Source organism: Tenrec ecaudatus, chromosome 15 (assembly GCF_050624435.1).
Source record: "Tenrec ecaudatus isolate mTenEca1 chromosome 15, mTenEca1.hap1, whole genome shotgun sequence".
NCBI lineage: Eukaryota > Metazoa > Chordata > Mammalia > Afrosoricida > Tenrecidae > Tenrec > Tenrec ecaudatus.
Genome location: NC_134544.1, coordinates 107,240,564 through 107,267,913, shown reverse-complemented (window position 1 = coordinate 107,267,913; position 27,350 = coordinate 107,240,564). Strand labels below are relative to the sequence as shown.

General features: G+C 41.3%; 1 protein-coding gene and 1 pseudogene across 2 annotated transcripts; one reads left to right on the top strand and one right to left on the bottom strand.

Moving 5' to 3' along the window:
- The first annotated feature begins 269 nt into the window (after positions 1–269).
- LOC142427248 (uncharacterized) lies at positions 270–27,350 on the top strand. 2 transcript variants are annotated; one of them, XM_075532479.1, is made up of 4 exons: positions 270–351; positions 11,297–11,489; positions 14,997–15,123; positions 20,376–27,350. In XM_075532479.1, the coding sequence occupies exons 2-4, from the start codon at positions 11,475–11,477 to the stop codon at positions 22,409–22,411; spliced, it is 2,178 nt and encodes a 725-aa protein (XP_075388594.1). In that variant the 5' UTR covers positions 270–351; positions 11,297–11,474; the 3' UTR covers positions 22,412–27,350. The 2 variants fall into 2 exon arrangements, with proteins under 2 accessions (XP_075388594.1, XP_075388593.1); XM_075532478.1 differs by having other exon boundaries at positions 299–355.
- On the bottom strand, positions 16,864–17,950 carry LOC142428042 (COMM domain-containing protein 2 pseudogene; annotated as a pseudogene).

Below are 27,350 nucleotides of genomic sequence, written 5' to 3'. Positions count from 1 at the left end.
CTAATCCCACAATCCGACCATTAGCCCTTATGTCCGACAACGGTCTACAAAGCCCTGCTCAAACTCACAAAACACACGCATTCGCGCTCCAAATGCAAGCAGGGTCACTCAAAGAGAACACGTTTCAGCAGGGTTTCCAGACTAAGAGGAAACCACTGAGAATGAATCCATTGCCGCTCGAGGCCCTGAGCCTCACCTCCAGGCCCCGCCCTCCAGGTCGCCCTCATTATCTCCAGGCCCCGCCCCTTCGCACAGACACCACCCCACCCCCTCCCAACTGATGCAATTTCCTGCTGACCCCACTTCCTCTGCCTGAGAAGGAGCCCAGTGAGCGCCCACGAGTTTCTACCGGTGGGTGAGTTTCTGCGTTTCTGTGCTGATCCCGGGCGCGGAATCCCCGCAGGCCTGGCGTCCCCAGCTGTGTCCGGCTTCCCGCGGACTTTACGCTTCCCGCACTCTGTCCGTCAGAGTTTCAGGTCGCCGCGACCCCCTGGGACATTTCCCGTGAAACCCTTTCTGAATTGGGTGCAGGCCTCACTTGGGTCTGCGAGACCGCTGGCCGCTTTTCTTGCTCAGAGCTCCTCCTGCACCCTCACCCCTGGCTCCAGAAAGGCGCGATTGGGGCGGGTTCTTGCCTGGGCCCGTTCCCTCCATGTCAGGTCTCGGGCACGAGAGCAGGGGACCCCGGAGTCGCCTTTACCGAAAGGAGAGGCCAGCCTTGCAGTCATCAGGCCGCTCCACTGCAGACCGAGGTCTGTGTTAGAGCGTAACTTCTCAGCACCTTGCCTTGAAAAAGGGTACCTTAGCAGTGACGGTCCCAGATCCCTGCACAGCCTAAGTCCACACATGGATTGCAGAGTCCCACATAGAGTAAACCTCATTGAACGCCTTCTGACCAGGAAGCAAAGTTGTAGGTAACTTGACCCTCAGGCAGAGGCTGTGGAGTGCGGCCAGCCCCAGTAAAGCTTTCCATTCGATCCTTTTCGGAGTGGCCCTGATTAATCCTCAGACCTCCATAGAACAGTTTCTTGGGACCAAATTCTAAGTATGTAAATGATTTTTATCCTGTTGGATTTTTTCATATGTTAACTGTTTCTTCATTTTGTTTGAATTTACTATGCAAGAACTGTGTCCTATTAATAGCTGCTCATTATAAAAATTGTGTCATAATTATTTCTAATACAAGGCAACATCCAAATATATATATATAACTCATATATAGTAAGATAGGATCTTATTTAAAATAAGCTACCATTTTCTCTGTGCCCCACTGCATGGTAGTGCTTGAATGTTCTAGCCTTTTATCCACGTGTTCCTGATAAGAGCCTTGTTTTGTCCACTGCGCTACAGTGGGTTCTGTGAGTGATGCCATAGCACCTTACACTCCTCCTTAGGGTTTCTAGGCTTTAGTCCATGTGTTACCAATGGCCGCCTCATGGAACACAACTGCTTTCATTTCATGAGGCTACTAGTCCTTTAACCATTGGAGCAAGAGGGCTTCTTCACGGACTAATTTAGATGGGCCACGCTGACATGTTTTTCATTATAGACATGGTGATTCTTAATGGGAGTTATGTTTGTTACTCTGATTTAGTCCTATTTCCAACACACTATCCATGTGCATACATAGACATGAATATGCGATCATTGTGTTCAATTTCCCCTTTGGTTAGGTGCCATGAAGTTAATTCCATCTCGTGGCTATGTCATGTGAGTTCCATAGTGTTTCTGGAGCATCATATTTGTGGAAGCAGATCTCCAGTGCTTCCACAGTAATGCGGGCTGTTTACCCCATCAAGCCTCAGTGGAACAGTCTACTGCAAGCTATTTGTGCCTCCTAGAAACTTTCATTGTCCCTAACCCGCCAAAATAAACTCACTGCCCCAAAGTCAATTCTCACTCATAGTGTTCCTTTATAGGTGTGTGTGTTGGGCAGGGTTCTCTAGGGAGACAAACAAATATAGTAATTATATATAAATATATTTATAAAGATAGATATATAATTCAAGAAATGAACCGTTAAATTATATACAGGTAGATAATACAAAAAATTAACAGTTAAATTGTAAAGCAGTGAGGCACTAGCAGTCCTTTAACGCTTGAGAGCTGGCAGTTGCCAGGCCCCTTCTGTAGAGAGAGCTGGGCCATATATATCTCCAGGCAGCAAACAGCAAGGCAGGTCCCCAACTGTCATCAACTGTCAGTCCCCAGCTCCAGAGATGAACATTCCAATCGTGTGGGCTTAAAGGGACCTCAACTTACAGCGACACAGTCCACAGGCTAGGCATCCCACAGGTAGTGTACCCCTTTAAACTGAGCCACAGAACAACCAAGGTGAGACTCACCAAGCCATTTATCCCTCTGCCCTTCAGTTAATCCTACTTGTGTTTATCGGCCAGGCTGGCACAATAAACTATAGCAGTGTGCGAGATCAAAATCTGTACAGGAGCAACCAGCCTCATTATCCTTTTGCAGATGTGCTGGTGTGGTTGAACTGCCAGCTTTGAGCGTAGCAAATGAAGCCAGCATTCATTTTCCCCCTAGAAATGAACCAAATCAAGCAGATGCCCTGAAACCCACACCAGATCCTGCAGACTCCATGTGAGTCAGAGCACAGGGATGTTGCAGAGGGGTTTCTGTGACTGGTTTCTCAAAGTACATCACCCAGGCTTTCTTCCCTGGAGACTAAGTAGACACAAACTTCCAGCCTTTCCATGAACACCTATCCATGGTAACCATTATAATGCTCAGGGACATCAAAAATGAAGCAAGGCACAGATGGGAGCAAGTACACACACTTAGAAAAGCCAGAACCTATATAAGTTGGAAATTTTTCAGAGAAGGAAAACTCAAACTATAAAATGAGGTTGAGTTTCTTACTATAACATGAGAAACCACACAGTAGAATTTGTAAAATTTACAGGACCCAGAAAAATAAAGTCATTGTGTTAATTTTCAGCTATCACGTTTTTATGTGAATTGTACAGATATACTGTAACATAACTGGCCTCTTTACCATAGTTAGAGAATAGAATTAATATCAACTTTAATAGATCTTCAAGAGAGATGGTATATGTAAATAGCTTAATATTCTTCCTGAGTTTTCATGGAAGATGAACAAGTATCCTAAAGATTTTTAAGATGTACAATATTTGAGGAATTAAAAATGTATTACATTATTCCATTTAGCATAATCCTGTACTGTGTAGCATAATCTATTAGGAACAGATATGCAGTGGCTTTAAAAGGTTCATGGATAAAGTCCATTATCTTTATTCCATTTTTCCATGACCTTTTTGAAAGCCCCTTGTGCATTCATGGCATAAAGGATTGGCTACCAATGAGCTCCTTGTATCTCAATTAGATAATACTTGATAAATACCATTTGCCTACCATTGGATTTCATATGGTGACTGTATGTGGTTTCAGAGTAAAACTATACTCCGTAAGATTTTCATTGGCTAACTTCAGAAGTTGGTCGATTTCTTCTAAGTTGCCTTCATTCTCTAATCTTTTATTTGGTAGCTGAGCACTCAGTTGTTCCCACTACTCAGGGACCTCCTTTAAGGACCTACATCTTAAAGTGTGAGTGCTTGCTGTCAGAGCCCTGTGTTGTGTGTTGTGTCAGGAATTAACGTCCCTTACAGATTGGTGGGCCTTTTCTGGGGCTGCTTTTCTTTTTCTGTTGGTCTTTTATGTGTTCCTGTAATGATACTTTATTGTATGTGGGATATATGAACAAAGGAACTTGTTTGTCACACTGGGTTAAATATTGGGGTGCAGACTGCAAGGGCAGCTGTGCAAACTCACCCAAAATGTGCAGGAGAAGATGAGTCTGCCTGCTGCAGTAAAGATGTGCAGGTGTGGGAGTCCGATAGGAAGTTCTACTCTGTCTCATAGCTCTGCTGTGAGTTGGCCAGATGTGGTGGGAGGGAGTTATGTGTGGACAGCGCCAGGCCTTGTATTTGACCACTTATTAGCTATTTGAGGCTAAATGCAATTAGATTCACCTTTTGTGGACTGTTGTGAAGAGCGAAAAAAAAATTTTTTTGGTGACAGTTTTGGGAACTGATCTATTTGTAAAGAAGAGTTGTGGAATATGCTATTTTAAAAAAAATTATTTATTGTGGGCTCATACAACTCTTATCACAATCCATACATACATCCATTGGTCCAACGTCTCCCTTCACCCACTTTTCTGTTGTCCATCCCCCAGGGAGAAGGTTAGATATAAATATATATGTAATTGGTTCCCCCTTTCCGCCCCACCCTCCCAGTATTGCCACTCTCAGCACTGGTCCTGAAGGCATTATCTGTCCTGGATTCCCTGTGTTTCTGGTTCCTATCTGTACCTGTGTACATCCTCAGGTCTAGCTAGATTTGTAAGGTAGATTTGGGATCATGATAGTGGGGGTGGGGAGAGGAAGCATTTAGGAACTAGAGGAATGTTGTATGTTTCATCATTACTACACTGCACTGTGACTGGCTCATCTCCCTGAAATTGTTCTATAAGGGGATGTCCAGTTCCCTACAGATGGGTCTTGGATCCCCAATCTGCATTCACCCTCATTCACAATGATTTTATTTTTTTCTTCTGATGATGCCTGATTCCTAATCCCTTCTACAGCTCATGATCACAAAGGTTGGTATGCTTCTTCAGCTTTTGGGCTTTGTTGCTTTTGAGCTAGATGGCCACTTGTTTACCTTCAAGCCTTTTAAGACTCCATATGCTGTATCTTTTGATAGCTGGGCACCATTAACTTTCTTCACCACTTTTACTTACGTACCGATTTGTCTTCAGTGATCGTATTGGGAAGATGAGCACATAATGGTATGATTTTTTGGAACATGCTACTTTTTTATTTATTTCAGTCTTTTTTTTATTTCTTCATTGAAGTCTCAATGACACACCTTTCTGACATCCTTTATCCTTATTTAAATTTATTTGGTCAGCCTGGGGTTTGACTATCCTTAAAACATAACAAGTACATTCCTTCCTGATACCCTGTGGTCTGGTATTTTCTCCTCTAGGAACAAACTCTTTTGGGCTATCCATTAGTTAATTCCCATCCCTTCCTTCAAATCACTGTTTTCAAAGAAATCAATTAATTAGACTACTTAGGGCAGATAACGAAAACCACCACTAAACAAAAGGGCCGGATAGGCAGGTAAGCAGAATGATTTCACAATGGAAATCAGCTAAGAGAGTGCCTATGTTCAACCCCCCACTGTTTTCAGGAAAGATGCTTACTCTGGGTCCTAACTAGATTAATTAATTAGAGGCATTGAAGAGAATGCCTTTCTTTTTTTAAAAGAATTTATTAGGGGCTCATACAACTCTTATCACAGTTCATCCATATACATACATCAATTGTATAAAGCACATCTGTACTTTCTTTGCCCTAATCATTTTTTTCTCCTCTTTTCTTTTTTTACATTTTATTAGGGACTCATACAACTCTTATCACAATCCACACATATACATACATCAATTGTATAAAGCACATCCATACACTCCCTGCCTCAATCAGAGAATGCCTTTCTTGTTTCTTGCCACCTAGTTTTCTCCAATTTATAACAACACTGTGCACCCATGGTAATGTAGTGCGCTATGTGTTGGGTTGGTACCCACATGTTCAGCCATTCAAAACTGCTGACTGGTCCACAATAGAAAGATGAGGCTTTCTACTCCCTTAAGACTCACCGTTTCAGAAACGCAATGGGCATGTTCTACACTGCTCTATAGGAATGATTTGAGTCCAAATTGACTCAATGACAGTGATTTTTATTTTTAATGTACAACAGAAAAACAAAACAACAGATAACATGCCCTGTGACCTCTGTACTCTGAGTTCAGCATGGTCAACTTTTTTCTCTGAGACTGAAATGGTGAGTTTGGGCTCATCAGAATTTGGTAATGAACCTGAAAGTCCTCATTTGCATTTCTAATAACTATTGCCTCTTTTGTCTTACTTTCTGCTAGTGCTTCTTCATGCTCCATTTATTTTTCCAGTGTGGGATTTCCATGAATACTTATTGCTAATGAGCTTTTCATTTGGTGGGTGACCTTGGAGCTTCCCTCTCCTGGCCATGAAGACCTGGGTACTCTTTGATTCCTTTTCTTGTACGTTTGAGAAAGGAAATCAAGCTGAGTATTTGCAAACTCATCACAGAACCCACCTACATTGTTAGAATTTCCTTATCATGCCAAGGTTCACTGGCTAGTTTCCTAAAGTGATCATTTTATTTCTCAATATGCTAGTTCATGAAATGTAAATATGCATATGTTACTGCTTAGGCTCCACCTTTGTTGCATTTCTCATACAAGTTATGACCATGTAACCTTGTGCTTTTGTTTTTGTTAGTTGTTGTGGATTCATTTTCAATTCATAGCCACCTCATGTGTCCAGGGTAGAACTCAATTGGTTTTAGAATGGCATGCCCTCTCAGAACAGATTGGTCATGTTTTGCTTTGATTTGCTCAATGCTGTGCCTGCTCTGCCTGGGTGTTATATTTCTTCAATCAGTTGAATAAATGCAAGAGCCAGTTATATGGGCCTGAGGTAAGCAGTATTGTCTGAGACTCATGGCTTTTACAGGAAAATGAGTTCCAGTTATCTGAACTGAATACAATGTTTTCTTCATCTCCTCGTCGTACTACACAGATCTCTAGATCATCTCTGTAACCGATGACTGATGGAATGACAAACTGTCGGTGTATGAACAGAAATGTAGTTGCCAGGCACTTAGTGGTAGGTAGACATGGGAACCTGTATGCTGACTCGATTCAACAACTTACCATTTGAGCAGTACTGAACATGTACTTGATGGTTCGTGACTTTCTTCAGCTATATCCCATTGGAAGCAACATCTACTTAAAAGAGACAAGAGACTGAATGAGCCAATGTGGCCAAATTTTTTGGGAAATTGCTTCAAAATCGTGGTTGCGGAATAAATGCAGGGTTTTATCATGAACATGTTGTGTGGAAGAGACTCTAGTGGTTCATTGGTTGAATTGATTGGTTGCAGGCCATACCCTCTGTGGCTCCAGCATACAGGGCGCATCAAGATAAGACAATGAGGCTGCTTGACGTACAGACTGGGAAACACTAACGAGCAGTTTCACTCCCTATTAAATGGTCAAAATGAGTTAGAATGTACTCGACAGCACTACATTTGGTTTGATTCATCATGAAGGAATGGGAAGGCTTTAAAACATGGCACCTGATGCACTGCTGTGGATGCGATTTTGAAAGGCTCATTGGATCGACATTAGGTTACACTGTTGTAGCAGAATTGTTGAGTGACTGGGGCAGGTCATGTGACTTTATGTTATAGCTAGTTGGCGATGTAGTGAAATTTTATCATGAAAGTGAAACCTTTTCCATGTTGTTTTTTGGTGGCAGCATGTCCATTCCAACCCCTACAACCCTCTATTTAACAGCATGAAACACTGTCCTGTCCTGCATCTTCACAAATGTTCCCACGTTTGAGCCCATTGTGACTGCCCCTTTGTCAATCCATTTTGTTGAAGTCCTTTCTCTTCTTTGCCTCTCTGTCCTTTACCAAGCATGATGGCCTTCTCCAGGGACTGGTCTATCCTTAAAAAATGTGGGAACAAAAGTCTGACAAGTCATAGAGGCCAGTCCCACAGCTGAGAGAATGCCAGTGGTCATCATGTTCAGCTAGTCTGCCTTCCATGATCTGCAAATGTGAAAAAGTCTTTAAAAAATCTAAAATGTGAAAACATCTCAAAGCCTGGTGTGTAAGTACTAGGATCCTAAGACAGTTTACCAGTCAAATGCATTGAAGTTCCGTCTACTTATACGAAAATTGGAATCGAACTACATTTTCCCAATCAGCAAACAGGACATGCTATTATGATATTTCACAGATTATGCTCTTTTGTCAGTATATCTTATGAGCTTGGTGTATATTTATGTACGTGTCCAGTGTTTTTTGAGGGGAGCAGTCCATAATAATTACATGACAGTAGCTTTGTGTCTCAGAGTGGGAAAATTTGGAGGATACTTATATTCTTTTTGTTGAGATTCTTTTTTAAAAAAAATCTTTATATTAGGGGCTCATAGAAATCTTATCACAATCCATACATACAACATATGTGTAAAGCACATTTGTACATTCATTGCCCTCTTCAGTCTCAAAACATTTGCTATCCACTTAAACCCTTGGCATCTTACACTGCCCGAAGTCTCCCTTCACCCCCTTTTCTGTTGTCCTTCCCTCAGGGAGGAGGTCACATGTAGATCCTTGTAATCGGTTCCCATTTCCACCCCACCCTCCGGGTATCTCCACTCTCACCACTGATCCTGAATGGATCATCCGCCCTGGATTCCCTGTGTTTCCAGTGTACAGGTGATATCTATATTTTATTGTTACCTTTCACTCTTGCCCGTTTCCCTTTTTATTTTGCCGTTTCCCTGCTAACTCCAAGGTTAGCGGTTCAGAATTACAAGTCACCCTGGGGAGAAAGGCAGAGTTTCCAATCTTGTAAAGAGTCACAGTCTCAGAAATCCACAAGAGGCCATTCCACCTCCTTTTAAAGGGTCGCTGTAATCAGAATCCACTTGCTGGAACTGAGTTGGTTTTAAGGTTTGCGTTGCTGATGACAGTGACAACTGTGTCCATTTGCTGCATCCCCACTTTGATTCAGCCTCCATTGAATTCTTTCTGAGCATTAACCAAGACTGTAGATCATCTTCCCCTTGGGGAGAATGCCTTAGAAAATAGATTGTCTGCACTCCTCTCCAGCCAGCTCCTTCCCAGGGCCTGCCCTAGATGTACCCTTGATGGAACTCATCTTACTGAGGACAGCACAGGGGCCGTTGTCATGAGTCTGACCTTAATTGCCTCAGTTTGAAGGTCCTGGACCAATCTTTTAAGTCTTTCTATCTAATAATGTGCATGTCCCAATTATGGTCCCATTCTTGCTGCTACTGTCCCGCCTGTAGCTGTGATGTACTGATCTGCCACCAATCATGATCTGTGACATGGCCTTTTGTTCTGTGCCCTGTTTATCCAGGGTCTCGACTGAATCCTCAGTTGCATTTGAACTACTAATGGCCTCCCTTATCCATAGGATGTGTGTGTGTCTTTTGTTGTCTCTTAAAGTTTAATAAATATTTTCCTTAGATTATATTTGACAAAGGGGTTACTTTTCTACCCTAAAGCACAACTTAGGATCATCAGTGACTCAAGGTACAGTTCTTTGGGACAGCATCTTGACAGTCATCCTGCAGGTGAGGTCAGGCCCTGCAACCCCCTGGCTTCTGTCCTGAATGGGCATATGTTACAAAGGTCTTTTAGTTCTGCGGATAAATGCTCTCTCTGCACCTTAGCCTCACACCAAACACACTCAACTCTATGTGGGTTGGCAAATCTAGTGACCCAGATAAGTACTCAGATATACCCCCATTTCACCTCCTAACCTCCTGCCCAAAGGCACTCAGGTCTCTTGTTCTGTGGCCTGGGAATCCCACTGCTCTATCTCAGTCGCTTGGTTCTGCTGCCACCATGTGTCTGTTGCTGCTTCTCTCCATCACTTCCTCTCTTGTGCCCCAGCTCCCTGTCCTCTGAATTGAAGAATTTCTATGCAAGAATCTAGGATCCAAAGGCTCCTACTTCTGCCTCTTCTTTTTTGAGGGTAGTGAGATCCCAGTTTCTGTCTCTGAAATGACTCAATTAGTCCTAACATGATTTCCAGTGTGACTAATCCTCAGGTTAGGTTTCAGACAGTTTATTTACATAACCACAAGGTACAAAGGTAGCAATGTATTGTTCGGTAAGGTAGCCAGTCCTCTTGAAGCAAACAAAAACCAAACAAACTCACTGCCATCAAGTTAACACTGACTCATAGCAAGCCTATAGGACAGGGTCGAATAGCCCCCATGAGTTTCCAAGACTAACTCTGTAGCGGAGTAGAAAGCCATGTCACTCATGGTAGAAAGAAGCCCCATCCTGCTTTCGAGGAGAAATTGGTGGTTTCCAACTGCTGACCTTGCAGTTGGCAGCGCGACAGTCACCACTATGCCACCAGGACTTCTTTGGAAGAAGTTCAGGGGACATAGCTAGAAAGACTGTATACTTGTATAGGCCAACTGTTTAACTCAGTGATTTTCAGCCTTCCTAATGCCATGACCCTTTAATACAGTTCCTCATGTTGTGACCCTCCAACAATAAAATTATTTCTGTTGCTACTTCATAACTAATTTTGCCACTGTTATGAATCAGGTGACCCCTGTGAAACGGTCGTTCGACCCCCAAAGCGGTCTGTACCCACAGGTTCAGAACCGCTTATCTCACTGCATTAGGAACTACAAATAATGCTACATTAAAAATGTTGATGTCTATAGGAGTTCAAAGTGCACTTACTATTGAGGGAAGTATACTTCTTTATTTCAAAATATATACATAAATCTCAGTCTAACATGTCATGTGTTTATTATGGAGCCTTGGCTTTGACATGTGTTAACAGTTGGACTGCTATCCTCAAGGTCAGAGGTATACACCCATTAGCTTCCTATCCTGTCTTTAGAGTCTCAGAATCCTGGGTCCTATCTGCAGATTATATGTCTAACTCTACTTGATGGTGAGTTTTAAAGTGTTTCTAAAGTGATTTTACAATTTATAGTTCTTCTATGAAATAATCTTTCATTTATAACAGCTCTTTATATATCCCATTTTAAATGTTTCCAGATACTTTACTTAACATAGTCATCTTCAAAGTTCATTGATTTGTTATTCTCCTGGAGAATTACACAGTAAGGAATTGGTAGTTCTGTATGGGGTGAGGTAGGGATCCAACTTTTTGGTTTCTTCTTTTTTGACATTTATATTTGATTGCCCAATCTCTGTTTGTTATAAAGTCATCTTATATTCACATGTCTGAAAATTATTAGTTTTGCATTTATTGCTCATTCAGGGGTCCTCACACTGCAGCCCGTGGGCCACATGTGGCCTGCCAAGGACATTTTTCCGGCCCGCCAGGTGTTTCTGCCGCCGCTGCCTATCCTGCTTAGCAGCTGACTCTCCCAGTGTGCATAGGAATTTGTTCAAAGTTTTTTTAAAAACTATAGTCCGGCCCTCTAACAGTCTGAGGGACAGTGAACTGTTTTAAAAGTTTGAGGACTCCTGGCTCATGTTATAAGCATGCTTTCCATCACTCAATAAGAGCACCATTAACATTATTGGGGACTTGGTGTAAGAAGAGGGACAAAAAAGTAACTGCATCTGGACCTACAGGTTATGTATTACTCACATTGTATTCTCTCATCAGCCGGCAGATTGTGCATCACCAGGAGCATAGAGAAAGGAGGAAGAAATGCCTGATTCGGATGTTATTATTTTGGGGAGATCCTCATGAGATTGTAATTTGTGAACATAATTGAAGCTGATCCAGATGGGACAAACATAGAGCATCTCAGTTGCCCGCAGTGTTCTAAGGACCTAAGAAAATGACCAAGGCCCAGGTGATTCTGAAGTGTTTTATCCTTTTCTGTATTTCCTACTGGGATTGTAGAAGCCTGTATAATACTGATTCAGTTCAGTGGAAAAGTAGAAATTTGAAATTAGAGATAAACTTTGACTCTGACTTCAACCTTTGGCTGGAGAATATTGGGAATATATTGATCATAGGATTAATACATCAATGAGGATTCTTTGGATGACATTATCTTCCAACTCATAATGCATCTTTCAGTGGCCAGCTCATGAGAATCTTCCAAATGATATGCTATATGTAGTTTTTTTTTTTAACAATTTATTGGGGCTCATACAACTCTTATCACAATCCATACATATACATACATCAATTGTATAAAGCACATCCATACATTCCCTGCCCCAATCATTCTCAAGGCATTTGCTCTCTACTTACGCCCTTTACATCAGGTCCTCTTTTTTTTCCCCCTTCCTCCCCTATCCTGCCCCCCCCCCATGTGCCCTCGGTAATTTATACATCATTATTTTGTCATATCTTGCCCTATCTGGAGTCTCCGTTCCCCCCCTTCTCTGCTGTCCCTCTCCCAGGAGAGAGGTCACATGTGGATCCTTGTAATCAGTTCCCCCTTTCCAACCCATTCACCCTCCACTCTCCCAGTATCGTCCCTCACACCCTTGGTCCTGAAGGTATCATTCCCTGCATTCCCTGTGCCTCCAGCCCTCATATGTACCAGCGTACAGCCTCTCCCCTATCCAGCCTTATATGTAGATTTTAAGGAGAAATAAAACCACGTCTTTAGGAGAATTTGCTATTCCGTTGGACTTTTGTCCGATTAAGTGTCTTTAACGCTTCTCTCTGAAGGTGATATTTACATATTTTCCTAAACAGCAGCATTCTCATTAATTCATCTAAAATGGGCCTTGTAGCGATAGTGGTTAAAAATGGTTGACACCTTCTCACCTCCTCTAACTATACCTGCAGGAGAGAGAATCAACCATCAGCACCAGCTCTGATTCCTATATGGGAGAGCTTAAACATACCTGTACCCTCCAATGGTTTTCCAGTTCTGACACCAGTATCTTTGCCACAGCCCTCTTCTACTCAGCTCATTAATTTTTTGCAGTGGTCATGGACTGATTGCAGCCCAGAGTCACAGGTACATGTTTTATTCAGTACCAGAATATAATTTGGTGTCAGATTCAATAGGCTACACATTGGGATTCATATTACAGAACCATGTAGGCAAATTTGATCTTCTTCAGGGCAGGCCTGTTCTCTCTGTCCCTCTCAGACATTTTACCCCCTGAAGTTAGGCTCATTTCTTACTTCCATCTGTATAGGCTCCTCTCAGCTCCTTGAGGATATCCTCCTCTTGATCTTGCCTGCCTGCCCCACTATGTTGGCTGAAAATCTGTTCTGGACCTGCCACCATTGGCTCCGTTGCTGTGTCTTTTCTGCCCTGATCAGTATCTGCATTGGCACAGCTCTTGACCATGCATAGTACAGTTCATTTTGCAGGACCAGCAGTAGACCAGTCCCTAGGAGGTAGAGGTTTAAGCTGTTCTGTGATTTTCCCTGCAGTCTCTCACAAAACTAAATAGCCATCAAGTAAATATATTCAGGATGTGGAAGCTGGTGAGTCCCAAATCTGTGTAGCAGTCAGGGATCAGTCTGTAGGGTTCTCATTCATGTGTTTGCAAAGACTGATAACCAGATCATCAGTGCCGACCACAGTCCACTGCCTCACAAAGTGAAGTTATTGAATCTGGTCAGATAATAAGTTGAAGTGGCTGAGGAATCCAAATGGGAATGTCAGGCAGCAGGCTGTTGGCTCATAGAGTCGAGGGAGCTCTCAAGTCAGGTCACATAGGCAGCTTGCAGTTGCCATTCAAGGAAATGGCTCATGAATTTCCGGAAGCTGGCAAATCTCTAATCCAAGGGTTCATTCTGAACTCCGAGACTGTAGGGGCTAACAAAACCAAATCAACAGATCAGATGACAGGCCAATGTCTCTGTCTCTTCTCAAACCATGCCTGCAGGCAGTTCTCTCTCTCTCCCTCATGATATGATGGCTTCTTGGGTCAACCTAGCGCCTTCCCTGCCTAGGCAAGGTTAGGAGGGCTCCAGAGGTCAAGCCAGTGGAAGAGAACTGCAAGGGAGAGCATATGGTGAAAGATGGCAGGTCCAAGAGGACCTTGCACTTAAAGTTAAGCCAAAACCGTGTGAAGGTGGCTCAGAAGAATTTGTCCTAAGGTTGTCAAGAGGAGCTTGTGCTACGGTGGCTCTTAAGAACTTAGAAAGTTATTCTGCATTCAGGAAGGGAGATATTGCCTCTGAACATTCTGACCTTGGTTCTGAGATATAGCTTCTTGTTTCTGATCCCAAGGTGTACCTGTTCATTAATAGACCCCTTTGATCTATTGAGTTTTGTGTGGCCATAGCAACAGATTTTCAAACCCAGAATTGAGACAAAGAGTTGTGTGGGAGGAATGACTTGGGTAAGAGTTGACAAAAAATGTTGGTGAACTGAGGTGTGTTTGACCGCCCCAACCATCTGAACTGTTCCTGATAATCATTGCCACTGGAGATACCGAGCCTTATATAATGGTGATACTGCTAGAACTCCCAATTCCATTTCACAATATACTGTAAACTTGTTTGTTAATATAAACAAGTGTGTGTGAATATAAATCTACTTTGTGTGAAATAAATCTCAGCTATTTCTAGCTCATTCAGATAATTTCACTGGTATTCAAACTTCTAATGTTATGAGAGGGTGCATTATTTTGGGGTATGGAGGTCCTCAACACTTGAACGGTGATCCTCAGGTGTGACATTGCAATTGTGGCAAATATTAAAGACAGATCAGTGGGGCATGTGGTTCCTCACCCCATGTCAGGACTGAGAAAGTGAATGTATTTTCCAATGGGTATATGTACTGGAGTTTACAGATCTTTCCATAAGGCGTACACGTCATGCAATTAGTGTCTACATAGTCAATGGGTAATAATATCATAAGTGGGTAACATAATAAATAAGCAAGATTGTGACTCACCATCTTGACCTAGTGCTAGTTGACTTGAAAGCCACCCTGTGCCCTCCCCAGGCATTTGCTACATTTATGGTGGGTTGGCTCTAGAACCTGATTGCTCTGATCTACAGATAACCTTCAGGCACAGTGAAGTAGCCAGGCACAGAAATGTTTCATCTACTATGGGATCTCCTTTAAGACTGTTCCTTAATGGAGAGCTATTGTAGGGGGTGGGGGTGGGGCACATTATTTGGCCTGGAGAATGTGTATTTGAAAATATTTCTGTCTCAGAACAATGGAGATCTTTATGAAAATAGGGCTAGTTTTCTGTCCCATAATTGCGAATGTAGAAATAAAGTTAAATACTTTCTACCAAGTCCTCAGTTTGCCACCCATTATGGAATATACAGTTTTTACTACTGTTTTGCTTTCTTTACTGTAAGACATTTTTTTTTTAATCTTCAAATGGAAAATACACCATTAAATTGACTCCTTTTACTGCAGGAATCACTGACATTCAACGATGTGGCTGTAAAGTTCACCTGGGAGGAATGGCAGCTCCTGAACCCTGCTCAGAAGACCCTATATCAGGATGTGATGTTGGAGAACTATCGCAACCTGGTTTCCATCGGTGAGGAGAATTCTGAAGTCATTGGCTTTTCCTAGCTTATGTGTTAAAATCTTTGTAGTGTCTGTGGTGTTCTCAAAGATGGAGATTCTCATTGCATTCTCTGGTTCTAAGTTAGTAGGTAAGGTCTCCTATGCTTGAGAGAACACCCTTTACTTTGTTCCCTTGAACATGATTTTCGTAGTAATACTGTATTCTACATGCTTTACAAACTTTAGGTTAATTTTACTGTGTCTAAGATTCTGTAATTTCTCATGAACAGGTTATCTAGTTGTCATCCCAGAAACGTTCTCTCAATTGGAACAAGAGAACTGTGGTCGGTATTAGAAACAAGCTGTAGTGGGATTTTTTTCAGGTGCATGGTCAAAATACCTTAAGGGGAATTGGCTGGGGGCCTCACATCCATGATAGGTGTCAGAAAATGCATAAAAGTGTGTACTTCTTTGAATAGGAGAACTTACTTTTCCTAGAAGTTGAGAGAAGTACTCCTGTAGCTCTTGAGATTAGATTTCCATTTATTTGATTTATAGTACTTATGTTTGTTTCCCTAATTTTCTGTCTTTAAGATTCTCAAATCTTTCCCTTTTTTATATGCTTCTATCTTACTATGAAAATCCATCTTGCAAGCCTCTCTCCAAACAGAGACCTCTGATTTTGTAACTGGCCTCAATGCAGCACATTCCTCCCCTACTGAGTAAGAATGGCTTGCCCTTTGTAGTTCGCAACACAGTCTTGGATCTTGAACTCCCACCATGGATGAGTCAGTCTCCTTTGTGCTTTCTTAGCTTCCCCCTTGGAGTTTCTGTAAAGGTTTTAGGGTCCATTTTCTCATTTGTTCTCCTGTTCCTTTAAAGTTTTCTTCATTCTGGTGAAATAAATTCCTTCTATTTTCCTGTAAAGTCGGTCAAATTGCCTTCTCTGTTGGAATTCTTCAACAGACATGTTTCTCCGTATTTTGCTCCTGTTGGTGAAACACGTTTATGACTTCTGTTATTTTCAGGTCTTTAAAATCACCTTTCTAGCACGAGAATAGTTATCAGCTTAGGATATACTTTAGCACTCTACTTCCAATTTTGTTCTACTTGGAAGATTTTATTTTATTTTTTTACATTTTCGAATGCTCGGTTTATTCACTGCAGACACACATCACACCATCCAAAAATTAATAACTCAAACTACTAAAGATATTAAGTGGAAAGGACATTTTTAATATCCTAAGTTGTTGGTTTTTTCATTAAACACATATCTACTATACCTTACTGTGCAGTGTGCTTTCCTTAGGCCCACCCCTTCTTAACAGGTCAAAAACCCGAAAGATGACCTTTGCTGCTTCTAAAGAACATTTTGGCTGTATGTTCTTTTTGTTGTTATTCAAACAATCATAATATATTCAATATTGCGCTCTTCTGTCTTTTGAGTAGCCTTTTGGTTTTCATATGTAAGATGTCTTTCGTGTTGTCCCACATCTCATCTGTTTTCAGTCATTAGTTTCAGTCAGCAGTCTTTTTATTTTTTTAGTAATTAAAAAAAAAACCCATAATTTTATTTTCAAATTTGGTCAATGAGGAAGTAAATAATAAATAAAATCAACCAGTCAACAGAAGTATCAAAAACAGGACAGTCATTCAAATATACAGAAGATAGAAACAGTATAGATTCATTTCCACTTGATTTAATCCTATTTACACATTTAAAATACAAAACAGAGTTTAATTGGTCAAGGATCTTACCACAGTTTGCACCAGGAAAGGAACTTTAGTTCATTACCATGTCCTCAGTATCTTGGCACAGAAAGAAATCTCATCTAATCTATATGTATTACCATCAACAATTAAAAAAAAATCTGGAGAGTAATTACTGTCATCCCCCAATTCCCCGACGAAACAGGGATCCGTGTCTTCAGCCTGATGGTGCTACTTGATGTTTCGGACAACCCTCCGACAGTGCTTTGTTTTCATCTCTCCCAGTGCTTGTTCCAGCTGCTGCACCAAATGGAGCAGGGTCACTGGGTACAGTCTGCAGAACTGGTGGTGTGATCTCCATTCTGATGAAGGTGTAGCTTTATCGTCACTGATGGCTTAATCTGTTGCCTGAGACTTATGCTTGCGAGCTGTGCATCTAGTCTCCAAGGCTGTGGTAACTGGGGAGCCCTGGTGCCAATTCGCTCAGAATCGTTCGGATCTCCTTTCGGTTGTCCAGGTAAAGCTGAAGCAACAATCTGTTCAGTTCTTCGGAGAATCCCAGAACAAACACAGAGTCCTGGAAATCCAGTTCGGAAGTCATGAGCTTCGAGCTCTCAGTGAGGAGGTATGTTAACCCTTCCACACTATGCTGGACGGTGTCCCTACTCACGTTGAGTTTCCTCGCGGCACCTTCGTAGATCTTGGGGTTCGACCCTCGCCGCAGGAATTCCACCGCGATGCGCCCGAACTCAGCGAACACTGTGAGGGAAGCCAGCGCGCGCGCGATCTGTCAGCAGTCTTTTATTCCTCAAGTTTGTTCGTTACATAGTCTCTCAGCTCTGTGATCTAGCTACTTTTCCTAACTTCTACTTGGATTTGAGCAATTAATGATCTGTTTCACAGTTAACCCTTGGGTGTGTTTTGACTAATGAGCTTCTCCACCATTTCTTTCTATGGATATGGTGGATTTGATTTTTGTTTGTTCATCCATATGTATAGTTTCCATTTCTTTTGTTTAATAAGAAATTTGCTGTGAATTCATCATCAGTCTCAAAATTTTATCGGTAAACTGTGTGTCATTTCTGTCACTAGGCTGCATTTTCCAAATGCTTATACTGTTCCCAAATTTTACATTCATCCGTGTACATGATCAATGTCAGGCTGCAAAAGTTATGCAAAATTTTCTTTTATATATATATATATATATATATATAATTGTATCAATGCTACCATGGTTTCAAAATATTTTCTTCTCGAATTCCTTGATATCACCTGCCTGTATTCCCTCCCTCTCCCACCCTCAATTTCCTTTTCGTGGAAAACAGAACCTGGATGAAAGCAGCCTTATCTCCATACTCCTGACTTGAGGGCTTGGAAGACCAGTACCTGTGTTAGAAGAAAACCTCCACAAGCCCCAAGGATAAAGCTAGAGCTGAAATGCACAATGTCTAGATGGAGTGTTCTCCACAACTGCTCTCCAGAGAGATGTTAGTATACAGCTTCTACAGGCACCTGACTTCTTGCTACTCAGCTAAAAGATGCCTAGCTTTAAAAGCAATCAGGTTCCCTTTGTTGTTATCACTCAAGCAATTAACTATCACTTTGTCTCTTAAATTCCCTCTGGATGGGGCCTAAGGGATGGTTGTATAATTGAAGGGCAGACATAAAAAGGCTTTGTATTCTTTCACCAATTTATATAGTGTCAGGGCATGCAGCCCCGCCCCCACTCCTTACACACAGGGATGCCTACCTACTTAACAAGGTAGGCAGTGTCTTTACCCTGAAGGTCCCTGAAGTGATTGGGTGAGAAACTAAAGACCAGTGCTGAGGCTGAGGGCAAGTGGAGGGAAGTAACTATCCACTGAGCAGGGAGAACAATAACAACATATCTGCTCTTATAGTTAAAGCTGCTCGCAGATGGTAATAGTCATGTGCTTGTATGAGGCATCATTAAGGTAGCACTGTAATGAAAGGATATTGTGGGGATGATTTTTAATTAGTAGAATGTAATTGGGGCTCTTCTCGAACTTACAAATGTGAATGCTTCTCTCCAACCAGATACCTGGCCTTGCAATCTTTAATTCTGAGAATAAAGAATTGGTCTGCCTCCACTCTCTTCTTGATCTTCAGTTTCCCACAGCCTCATACTTATCATGAAGTGTTCTAAAACAGTTCAACATATTCCCACATTCACATCTGTCTGTTCTGTTGTCCATGCCTTCTCGAGGCTCGCCCGCCTCGCTGCTATATAAACTCACTGTTAAATGACCTCACTATCTTATTCCAGCATCGGAGATGAAGCCACTCTACCCCGTTTTTGTTCTCTGCTTTATCTTCCTTAATTGCACATGCTATTTCTAAGGGCCTTTTGACTCGGGCTGGATCCCACGCTTTATTTGCTTAAACAGTTGGTGCACAAATCTAAATAACACTTTTGGTAACTGGTCTTACTTGCAGGCATATGAATATTAACCTTCTGCTGACAGAATTACTTAAGGGAAGATCTTCCCATGTACTTTTTGATGATGAATATGATTTTAGTCTTCTTTAATTTGTCAATCTCAGCTTTATAAACCACTTGATTATCTAATTAAAAAGAGCCAGTATCAGTCTATTTAGTTGAATAATTCATACACTATCAATTTTTAAACATTACATTTTGTTTTAGCAACCTGCAATTTTTTTCTTGATAATGTTTCATATATTCCATCTTCCAATTATTAGAGGATGTTTACATCTACTTTTTCTCATTTTCAGTCATGCCATGTAAACCACAGAAGGTCCCCAAAGCTCCCCTACATCCACATCATTACTGTTGACTGTACTTTGAGGATTTAGTACTTCAGTGTTATTTCATTGCCATTAAACCTGAGGGGGTGCATGTTCCAGAAGTAGATCAACAGGTCTTCCTCCCAGTCCTTGTTTCTGGAGATTCCACTAAGACCTGTACACCATGGGTGGTCCTGCTTGTGTTTGAAACCCTGGGTGGCAGTGCTTCTGGCATCACAGCAACATGCAAGCTACCACAGGACAACACTGAAAGATGGGTGGTGTCAGCTAGAATACAGGCTTCAGAAACATAACCAATATGTTTCTGTACCCTAATATCTTTCATATATACCTGTAAAAATCGTTTTCTCCCAAGTAGAACATTCTGCATTTTTCACATTCCTAACTTTGTCTACTACTTAGTTGTCTTTCAGTAATGATTGATGAAATTAATACATCTGAACTCTACCAACTGGAATTAGCAAGCCTTATCACATTTGTGGTCTATTGGTCTCGATGTCTCCCTTCTATTACGTTTGTTGTACATTTTCATGCCCCTCTTTATGCAAATACAAAATCTGTGTTCATTCATCACTTTCACATCCAACCTGATTTCTGCAGTAACTTTACTATTTGGATTGTTTACACTGTTGTATTACTTCCAATGGGCAATAAACATTAAGCATAGTGTTTTATTCATGTAAGAGGGTTGTCACTTAAGATCTACTTTGTATCAATGCATATTTTAAGAGACCCGTTGTCAATCAAGATGTTGAAAAGAGTCAATGTTCTTTTGTTTTACAGAAATCCGCAAAGATGGTGATCATTTGCTCGAGCACTTGCAATGTGAAAGATGCATAGACAGAACGGAATGGTGTTATAAATTTAATACATTGGAAAGTATTGTTTCTCAACACCAAAATAATTTTCCTCCAAAGGAAAATGATGAGAGGTTTGGCTTACATGAAAAAATCGTAAAATCAGATTTTATCATTCTGGAATTAAATCAGAATAAAAGCAATAAAATACAGAAGTCAGTTGTGCTCAGTGAAGATGAGGAAACTTTTCTCCTTGTTGAACAAGAGCAATGTTGTACTGAAAAGAAATTCCATGAATGTGAACAGTCCAGGCTCATGAAGTCACAATGCATTCAGCATCAGAAATCTGATGAAATTGAGAAACCACACACAGGTGATAAATGTGGCACAACCTTCATCGAGGAGTCTGTGTTCTATGAGCACCGGATCACTGATACACTAGGTAAGACCTATGAATGCAGTCAGTGTGGACAAAAATTCAAGAAGATTGAGGTCACTGTTCATCAGCGAACTCATACTGGAGAGAAACACCATGTGTGTGGTATATGTGGAAAAGGCTTTATCAAGAAGACTTCGCTCACTGTTCATCAGCGAACTCATACTGGGCGGAAACCCCATGTATGTGGTGAATGCGGAAAAGACTTCATTCGGAAAACAAATCTCAAAACTCATCTACTAACTCATACAGGAGAGAAACCCCATGTATGTGGTGAATGTGGAAAAGGCTTCATTCGGAAAACACATCTCAAATCTCATCTACTAACTCATACAGGAGAGAAACCCCACATATGTGGTGAATGTGGAAAAACCTTTACCTGGATGACTTCTCTCACTGTTCATCAGCGAACTCATACTGGAGAGAAACCCCATGTTTGTGGTGAATGTGGAAAAGCCTTTATCCAGAAGAATGAACTCACTGTTCATCAGCGAACTCATACTGGAGAGAAACCCCATGTATGTGGTGAATGTGGCCGAGGCTTTATCAGGAAGACTTCTCTCACTTTTCATCAGCGAACTCATACTGGGGAGAAACCCCATGTATGTAGTGAATGTGGAAAAGGCTTCATTCAGAAAGCACAGCTCAAAACTCATCTACTAATGCATACAGGAGAGAAACCCCATGTATGTGGTGAATGTGGAAAAGCCTTTATCAAGAAGAATGAGCTCACTGTTCATCAGCGAACTCATACTGGAGAGAAACCCCATGTGTGTGATGAGTGTGGAAAAGGTTTTATCACGAGGACTGTGCTCTCTGATCATCAGCGAACTCATACCGGAGAGAAACCCCATGTATGTGGTGAATGTGGAAAAGGTTTCAACTGGAAAACACATCTCAAAACTCATCTACGAATTCACACTGGAGAGAAACCCCATGTATGTGATGAATGTGGAAAAGGCTTCATTCAGAAAGCACAGCTCAAAACTCATCTACTAACTCATACAGGAGAGAAACCCCATGTATGTGGTGAATGTGGAAAAGCCTTTACGTGGATGGCTTCTCTCACTGTTCATCAGCGAACTCATACTGGAGAGACCCCCTATGTATGTGGTGAATGTGGAAAAGGCTTCATTCACAAAAAACAGCTCAAAACTCATCAAGTAACTCATACTGGAGTGAAACCACATGTGTGTGGTGAATGTGGAAAAGCCTTTATCAGGAAGACTTCTCTCAGTGATCATCAGCGAGCTCATACCGGAGAGAAACCCCATGTATGTGGTGAATGTGGAAAAGGCTTCATTCGGAAAACATATCTCAAAACTCATCTACTAACTCATACAAGAGAGAAACCCCATGTATGTGGTGAATGTGGAAAAGCCTTTACCTGGATGACTTCTCTCACTGTTCATCAGCGAATTCATACTGGAGAGAAACCCTATGTATGTGGTGAATGTGGCAAAGGTTTCAACCGGAAAACACACCTCAAAACTCATCTACGATTTCATACTGAAGAGAACCCCTATGTATGTGGTGACTATTGCAAAGGCTATATCAGGAAGACTGCTCTCACGGTTTATCAGTGAACTCATACTAGAGAAACCCTATGTGTGTGGTGAATGTGGAAAGGCTTTTACCTGGATGATTTCTCTCACTGTTCACCAGCAGACTCATACTCGATAGAAACTGTACATATGTGGTGAATGTGGAAAAGGTTTTATCAGATAGAAGGACCTCAGTGTTCATCAAGGAACTCATACTGGAGAGAAACCCCATGTGTGTAGTGAATGTGGCAAAAGCTTCATTCAGGAAGGAAATCTCAAAACTCAGCTACAAATTCACAGGAGAAAACCGCTATGTATGTGGTGAGTGTGGTAAAGCTTTCAGCCAGAAAACATACATTATAGCACATCAGAAACTTCACACAGACGCTAAACTCCATGTATGTGGTGAATGTGGAAAGCCTTTTCCAGGAAGAATAAGCTCATCGTTCATCAGAAAACTCACCAAACAGAGAGAGAAACCCTGTGTTTTTAGTGAATGTGGAAAATGCTTCATTCAGAAAGCACATCTCAAAACTCATCTATGAATTCTTTGTGGAGAAAAACCTTAATATGTGTTGAGTGTGGTAAAGCTTTCAGCCAGACGCGATGCCTTACAGCACATCCGAGATTTCACAAAGAAAAGAAGCTCTTTGCATGAATTAAATGTAGAAAATCTTATATGTGGAAGTCAGGTGTCCTTAAACAGTAGACAGTTTCCAAGAAGAAAACCTTTCATTGGAGTTAGTGTAACAAAGTTTCAAAAGAGAGGAAGAGGTGCTAGAGTTTGGCCTGGGCCAAGCGTGGGAACAGACCGTTGTGACCATATGGGGATCCATATTCTGCATTGCTGTCCCTCTACTGGCGTGACCACCCTTGTAGGGAGAAGATCCTCCAGACATCCACTGAGTGCATGGGTACCTGATTGGTCTTCCAGCTTTCAGTACCCGGTGAAAGAGAACAGAACCTAGTGTTTCTGGATCACAGTTATTTCAAGCAGTAGAGTGCCCACCCAGATGACACTTGTACTTGCCCCACCTGATTGCTAGCCACCGGAGACAGCACAGAAGTACCATAAAATAAGAATAAAGAGAATAGAAGATGTATGGGAACAATTATTCCAAAGGATGAATGGAACACAGTGAACCTCAGACTCCACAACCCTGAGACCAGAAGAACTAGATGGTGCTCGGCTTCCACTGCTAATTACTCTGAAAGGGATCACAAAAGAGAGTCCTGAGTCGAATGGGAGAAGAAAGTGGAAGAAACCAAAATCATAAAATAGATCAGGCTTACTGGTCTGCTGGAAACTTGGAATCTACACATTGTGGCCTTTAGCGATGTTTCACTCTTGGACCTGTACTCACTCCTCTGACTCAGCTTTCAGCCCAACAATATATAGACTTGAAGGGGAAGAATAACACACTCCCTGGAAAATCAACCATACAAAATCAAAAGAACAGCATTTGCTTATGGCTAAAAGCTCATAAAAGCTAGAAGAAATATGAAAGAAGGATGAAGAGTATAAAAACACAGGGAGGGGGCAGAAGTGGGAAGAAGGCTGGTACATCTTGGGGACTGCAATCAATGTATGAACTGTTGAATAGAAAACCAATTTACTCTGTAAAGTTTTAAATCATAAATGTTTTAAAAAATTGAAGCGCTCATGTCTCATCAATGATTTCATGTAGAATAGTTACCATGAAACTGCATTGAATGTGGGTAAAACTTTTACCTATGCTTCTAACTTTTCTTCACAGAATCACACAAAACTGAAAACATACACAATTCACTCAAGATAGGAAACTCTACAGGAAGTCATGTGACATCTCATACCAGTGATCTCAATAAGAAGGAAAGCTCTGGCAATATAGTGACTTTGCAAATACCCTCTTTGGTTTCTCTCAGTGTGTCACTAGACTACATTAGGATTTTAACGAATGTAGTTCTGATTGGCTGGCCTTTAGCCCAAAAGGAGTCATGTGACAATAGAGGATTTGTACAGCAGAGAAACCATATGAATACAGGGCATGTGGCAGTGCGTATGCATTTAGTGATTGGCAGTGACTTCAGTATCCAATTACATTTTCTTTGATGTTCCCCAAAGCTCATAGGATAAACTGATGCAGTGATTGGACAGAAGGGCTGAACAAAATGTCTGTCACAGTGTATGACTGCAATGTAAATCCTGCAGGAAATCATGAATATAGCTACTGGGAAAGCCTGATAGACTCATCCTGTGTGCATATGTGCATTGATACCAAGACCAATATTTCAATTTACATTTGATCACTCTTTTGACCCATGTTAACTATGTTAACTGGAGAAATACTGTGACCATAGAACAGGAATGTGAATGGCCTTGCTCCCATGCAGAATTCTTTGGAAGTAGGATTATTCAGGTACAGTTTTAAGTTAAAATATAACCCTGTATCTTTTGAGAACCTTTTTCACCCATATAAATATTTTTTCCATTTTTTTAAATTTAAATCTTATACTTTTAACCATTCCTCTTATTTTCTATTGAGCTTGACCTCCGTTTTGGTTTGTTGTTATTTTAAAAATATATTGCTTTGTCTATGAATTCCATGGTGTCTAATTGTGGTATTGTTGGATCATATGGGACTTCAAGCTTTGGTTGGTTTAAGTAGTGCCACATTGATTTCCACAGTGGCTGTATGTATCTAAGTCCACCGCCAGTATATATGAATCCCAATCCCTCCATATCCTCTTCAGCATTTGTTGTTTTGCTTCTTTGTTTTGGGCTTGCAATGTAGGGGTTAAGTACTATCTCATTGTGGTTTGAATGTGCATCTGAAGGCTAGTGAGCATGAGCATTTTTATATGTTTGTTAACCATGTGTATTTCATTTTTGCTGAAGTTAATCATTTGTACTTCATTTTTGTTCATATCTTTTCCCCATTTTTTGACTTGGTCTCTTGTTATTTTCTTATTGAGCTATAGAGTTCTGTATGTATTTGTAATTATCCCTTTGGCTGATGTGCCATTAAAAAAAATTCCCTGTCCATGGGCTCTCATTTTACGCTTCTCATGTAGTCTTCTGATGTGCATAAGTAATGTAATTTTTATTTATGTCCAAATTGGGAGTCTATTCTAGCTGGTGGCCATTGGGAGGATTCAAATCTCGATTACTCAAAGCTGAAAATTATATTCAGGTGAGTTTATAAGGGCAAAAACCGCTACTGGTTTGGCGTTTAGGAGTGGTTGAGGCTATTATAAAGCTTTCAGTTGTATGTAGGGAAGGTTGGGGGTTCCACATTCCTTTCAGCAAGCAGTTTACAGAAGCTAAGATAAGGGTAATCTTTTTAACTTTGTGAGGCAGGGTGGAATGGGGTATTGAAAATGGGCACATTCTGAGAACAGGAGGATATTAACATTTGAATAATAATACATTGTAATGGGGCAAAACTGGGTGTGGTGGAGAAAGAGGTTACATACTTTAGTGATGAAAGAGGCCAGGACAGCATTTTAAAAATCCTAAAATGGGGCATGAGTCAAGCTTAAGAGAAGTTCTTTACATCAATTATATAAAGCACGTTTGTACATTCATTTCCCTCATCATTCTCAAAGCATTTGCACTCCACTTAATCCCCTGGCATCAGTTCCTCATTTTACCCCTCACTCTGCACTGCCCCTTCCTCATGAACCCTTGACAATTTATAAATTATTTTGTCATTTATTATACTGTCCGATGTCTCCACCCACTTTTCTGTTGTCCTTGCACAGGGAGGAGGTTATATGTAGATCCTTGTAATCGATCCCCATTTCCACCCTCACCCCTGCCACCCTCCACCCTCCTGGTATTGCCGCTCTTACTACTGGTCCTGAAGGAATCTTCCGCCCTGGATTCCCTGTGTTTCCAGTTCCTATCTGTACCAGTGTACATCTTTTGGTTTAGCCAGCTTTGTAAGGTAGAATAGTGGTCATGATGGTGGAGAGGAAGCATTTAGGAACTAGAGGAAAGTTTTATGTTTCATCGTTGCTACACTGCACCATGACTGTCTGATCTCCCAGGGACCCTTCTCTAAGGGGATGTCCAATTGTCTACAGGTGGGCTTTGGGTAGCCATTCTGCACTCGCCTTCATTCACAATGGTAAGATTTTTTTTGTTTGGAGGAGCAAATGGGACAGAGTTCCAGGAGCACATGAGGGAGGGGGAGGTTGGGGGAAAGGAAGTGGTGGTAACAAACTCAGGGACAAGGGAACAAGTGATCCAAATCGGTGGTGAAGAGGGTGTAGGAGGCCTGGTAGGGCATGACCAAGGGTACTGTAACAGAGAATTACTGAAACCAAAATGAAGGCTGAATATGATCGTTGAATAAGAGGAAAGCAAAAGGAAATAGAGGAAGGAGCTAGGAGGTAAATGGCATATGGAGAGGTCTAAATAAAGGCATGTATGTATGTAAATATATGTATGAGTATGTGGAGATAGATCTGTGTACATATATGGATAGGTTTAGTATTAAGGTACCAGATAGACATTGGGCCTCCACTCAAGCACTCCCTCAATGAAAGAATACTTTCTTCTATTAAACTGGCATTCCATGATGCTCACCTTCCTGACACAATAGCTGAAGACAAAGCAGGTGCATAAGCAAATGTGAACAAAGCTTATGGTGCCCGGCTATCAAAAGGTATAGTGAGTTCGTTCTCAAAGGTCTTAGCCTTTCAAATGGGAATGCAATTCTACTCTGTGCACAACGGGACACAGTGAGTCAGAATCACCTCCATGGAATCCAAAACAGTTCTAGATTGGTTTTGTTTTGTTAAATTGTTATGAGCATATAGAAACCCTGGGTTCACGGTGGGTAGGGCATTGACCACCTGAAATCCAGCATCTGGGAAGCATGATTAAAGGGTCTACCTCCAAAAAAATGTACAGTCCAGAGTCTACAATGTCCCTATGTGTTAGAATTGACTTTGATTTTGTTTATGGCATAATTGTATGATTTGAGTCCTAGAG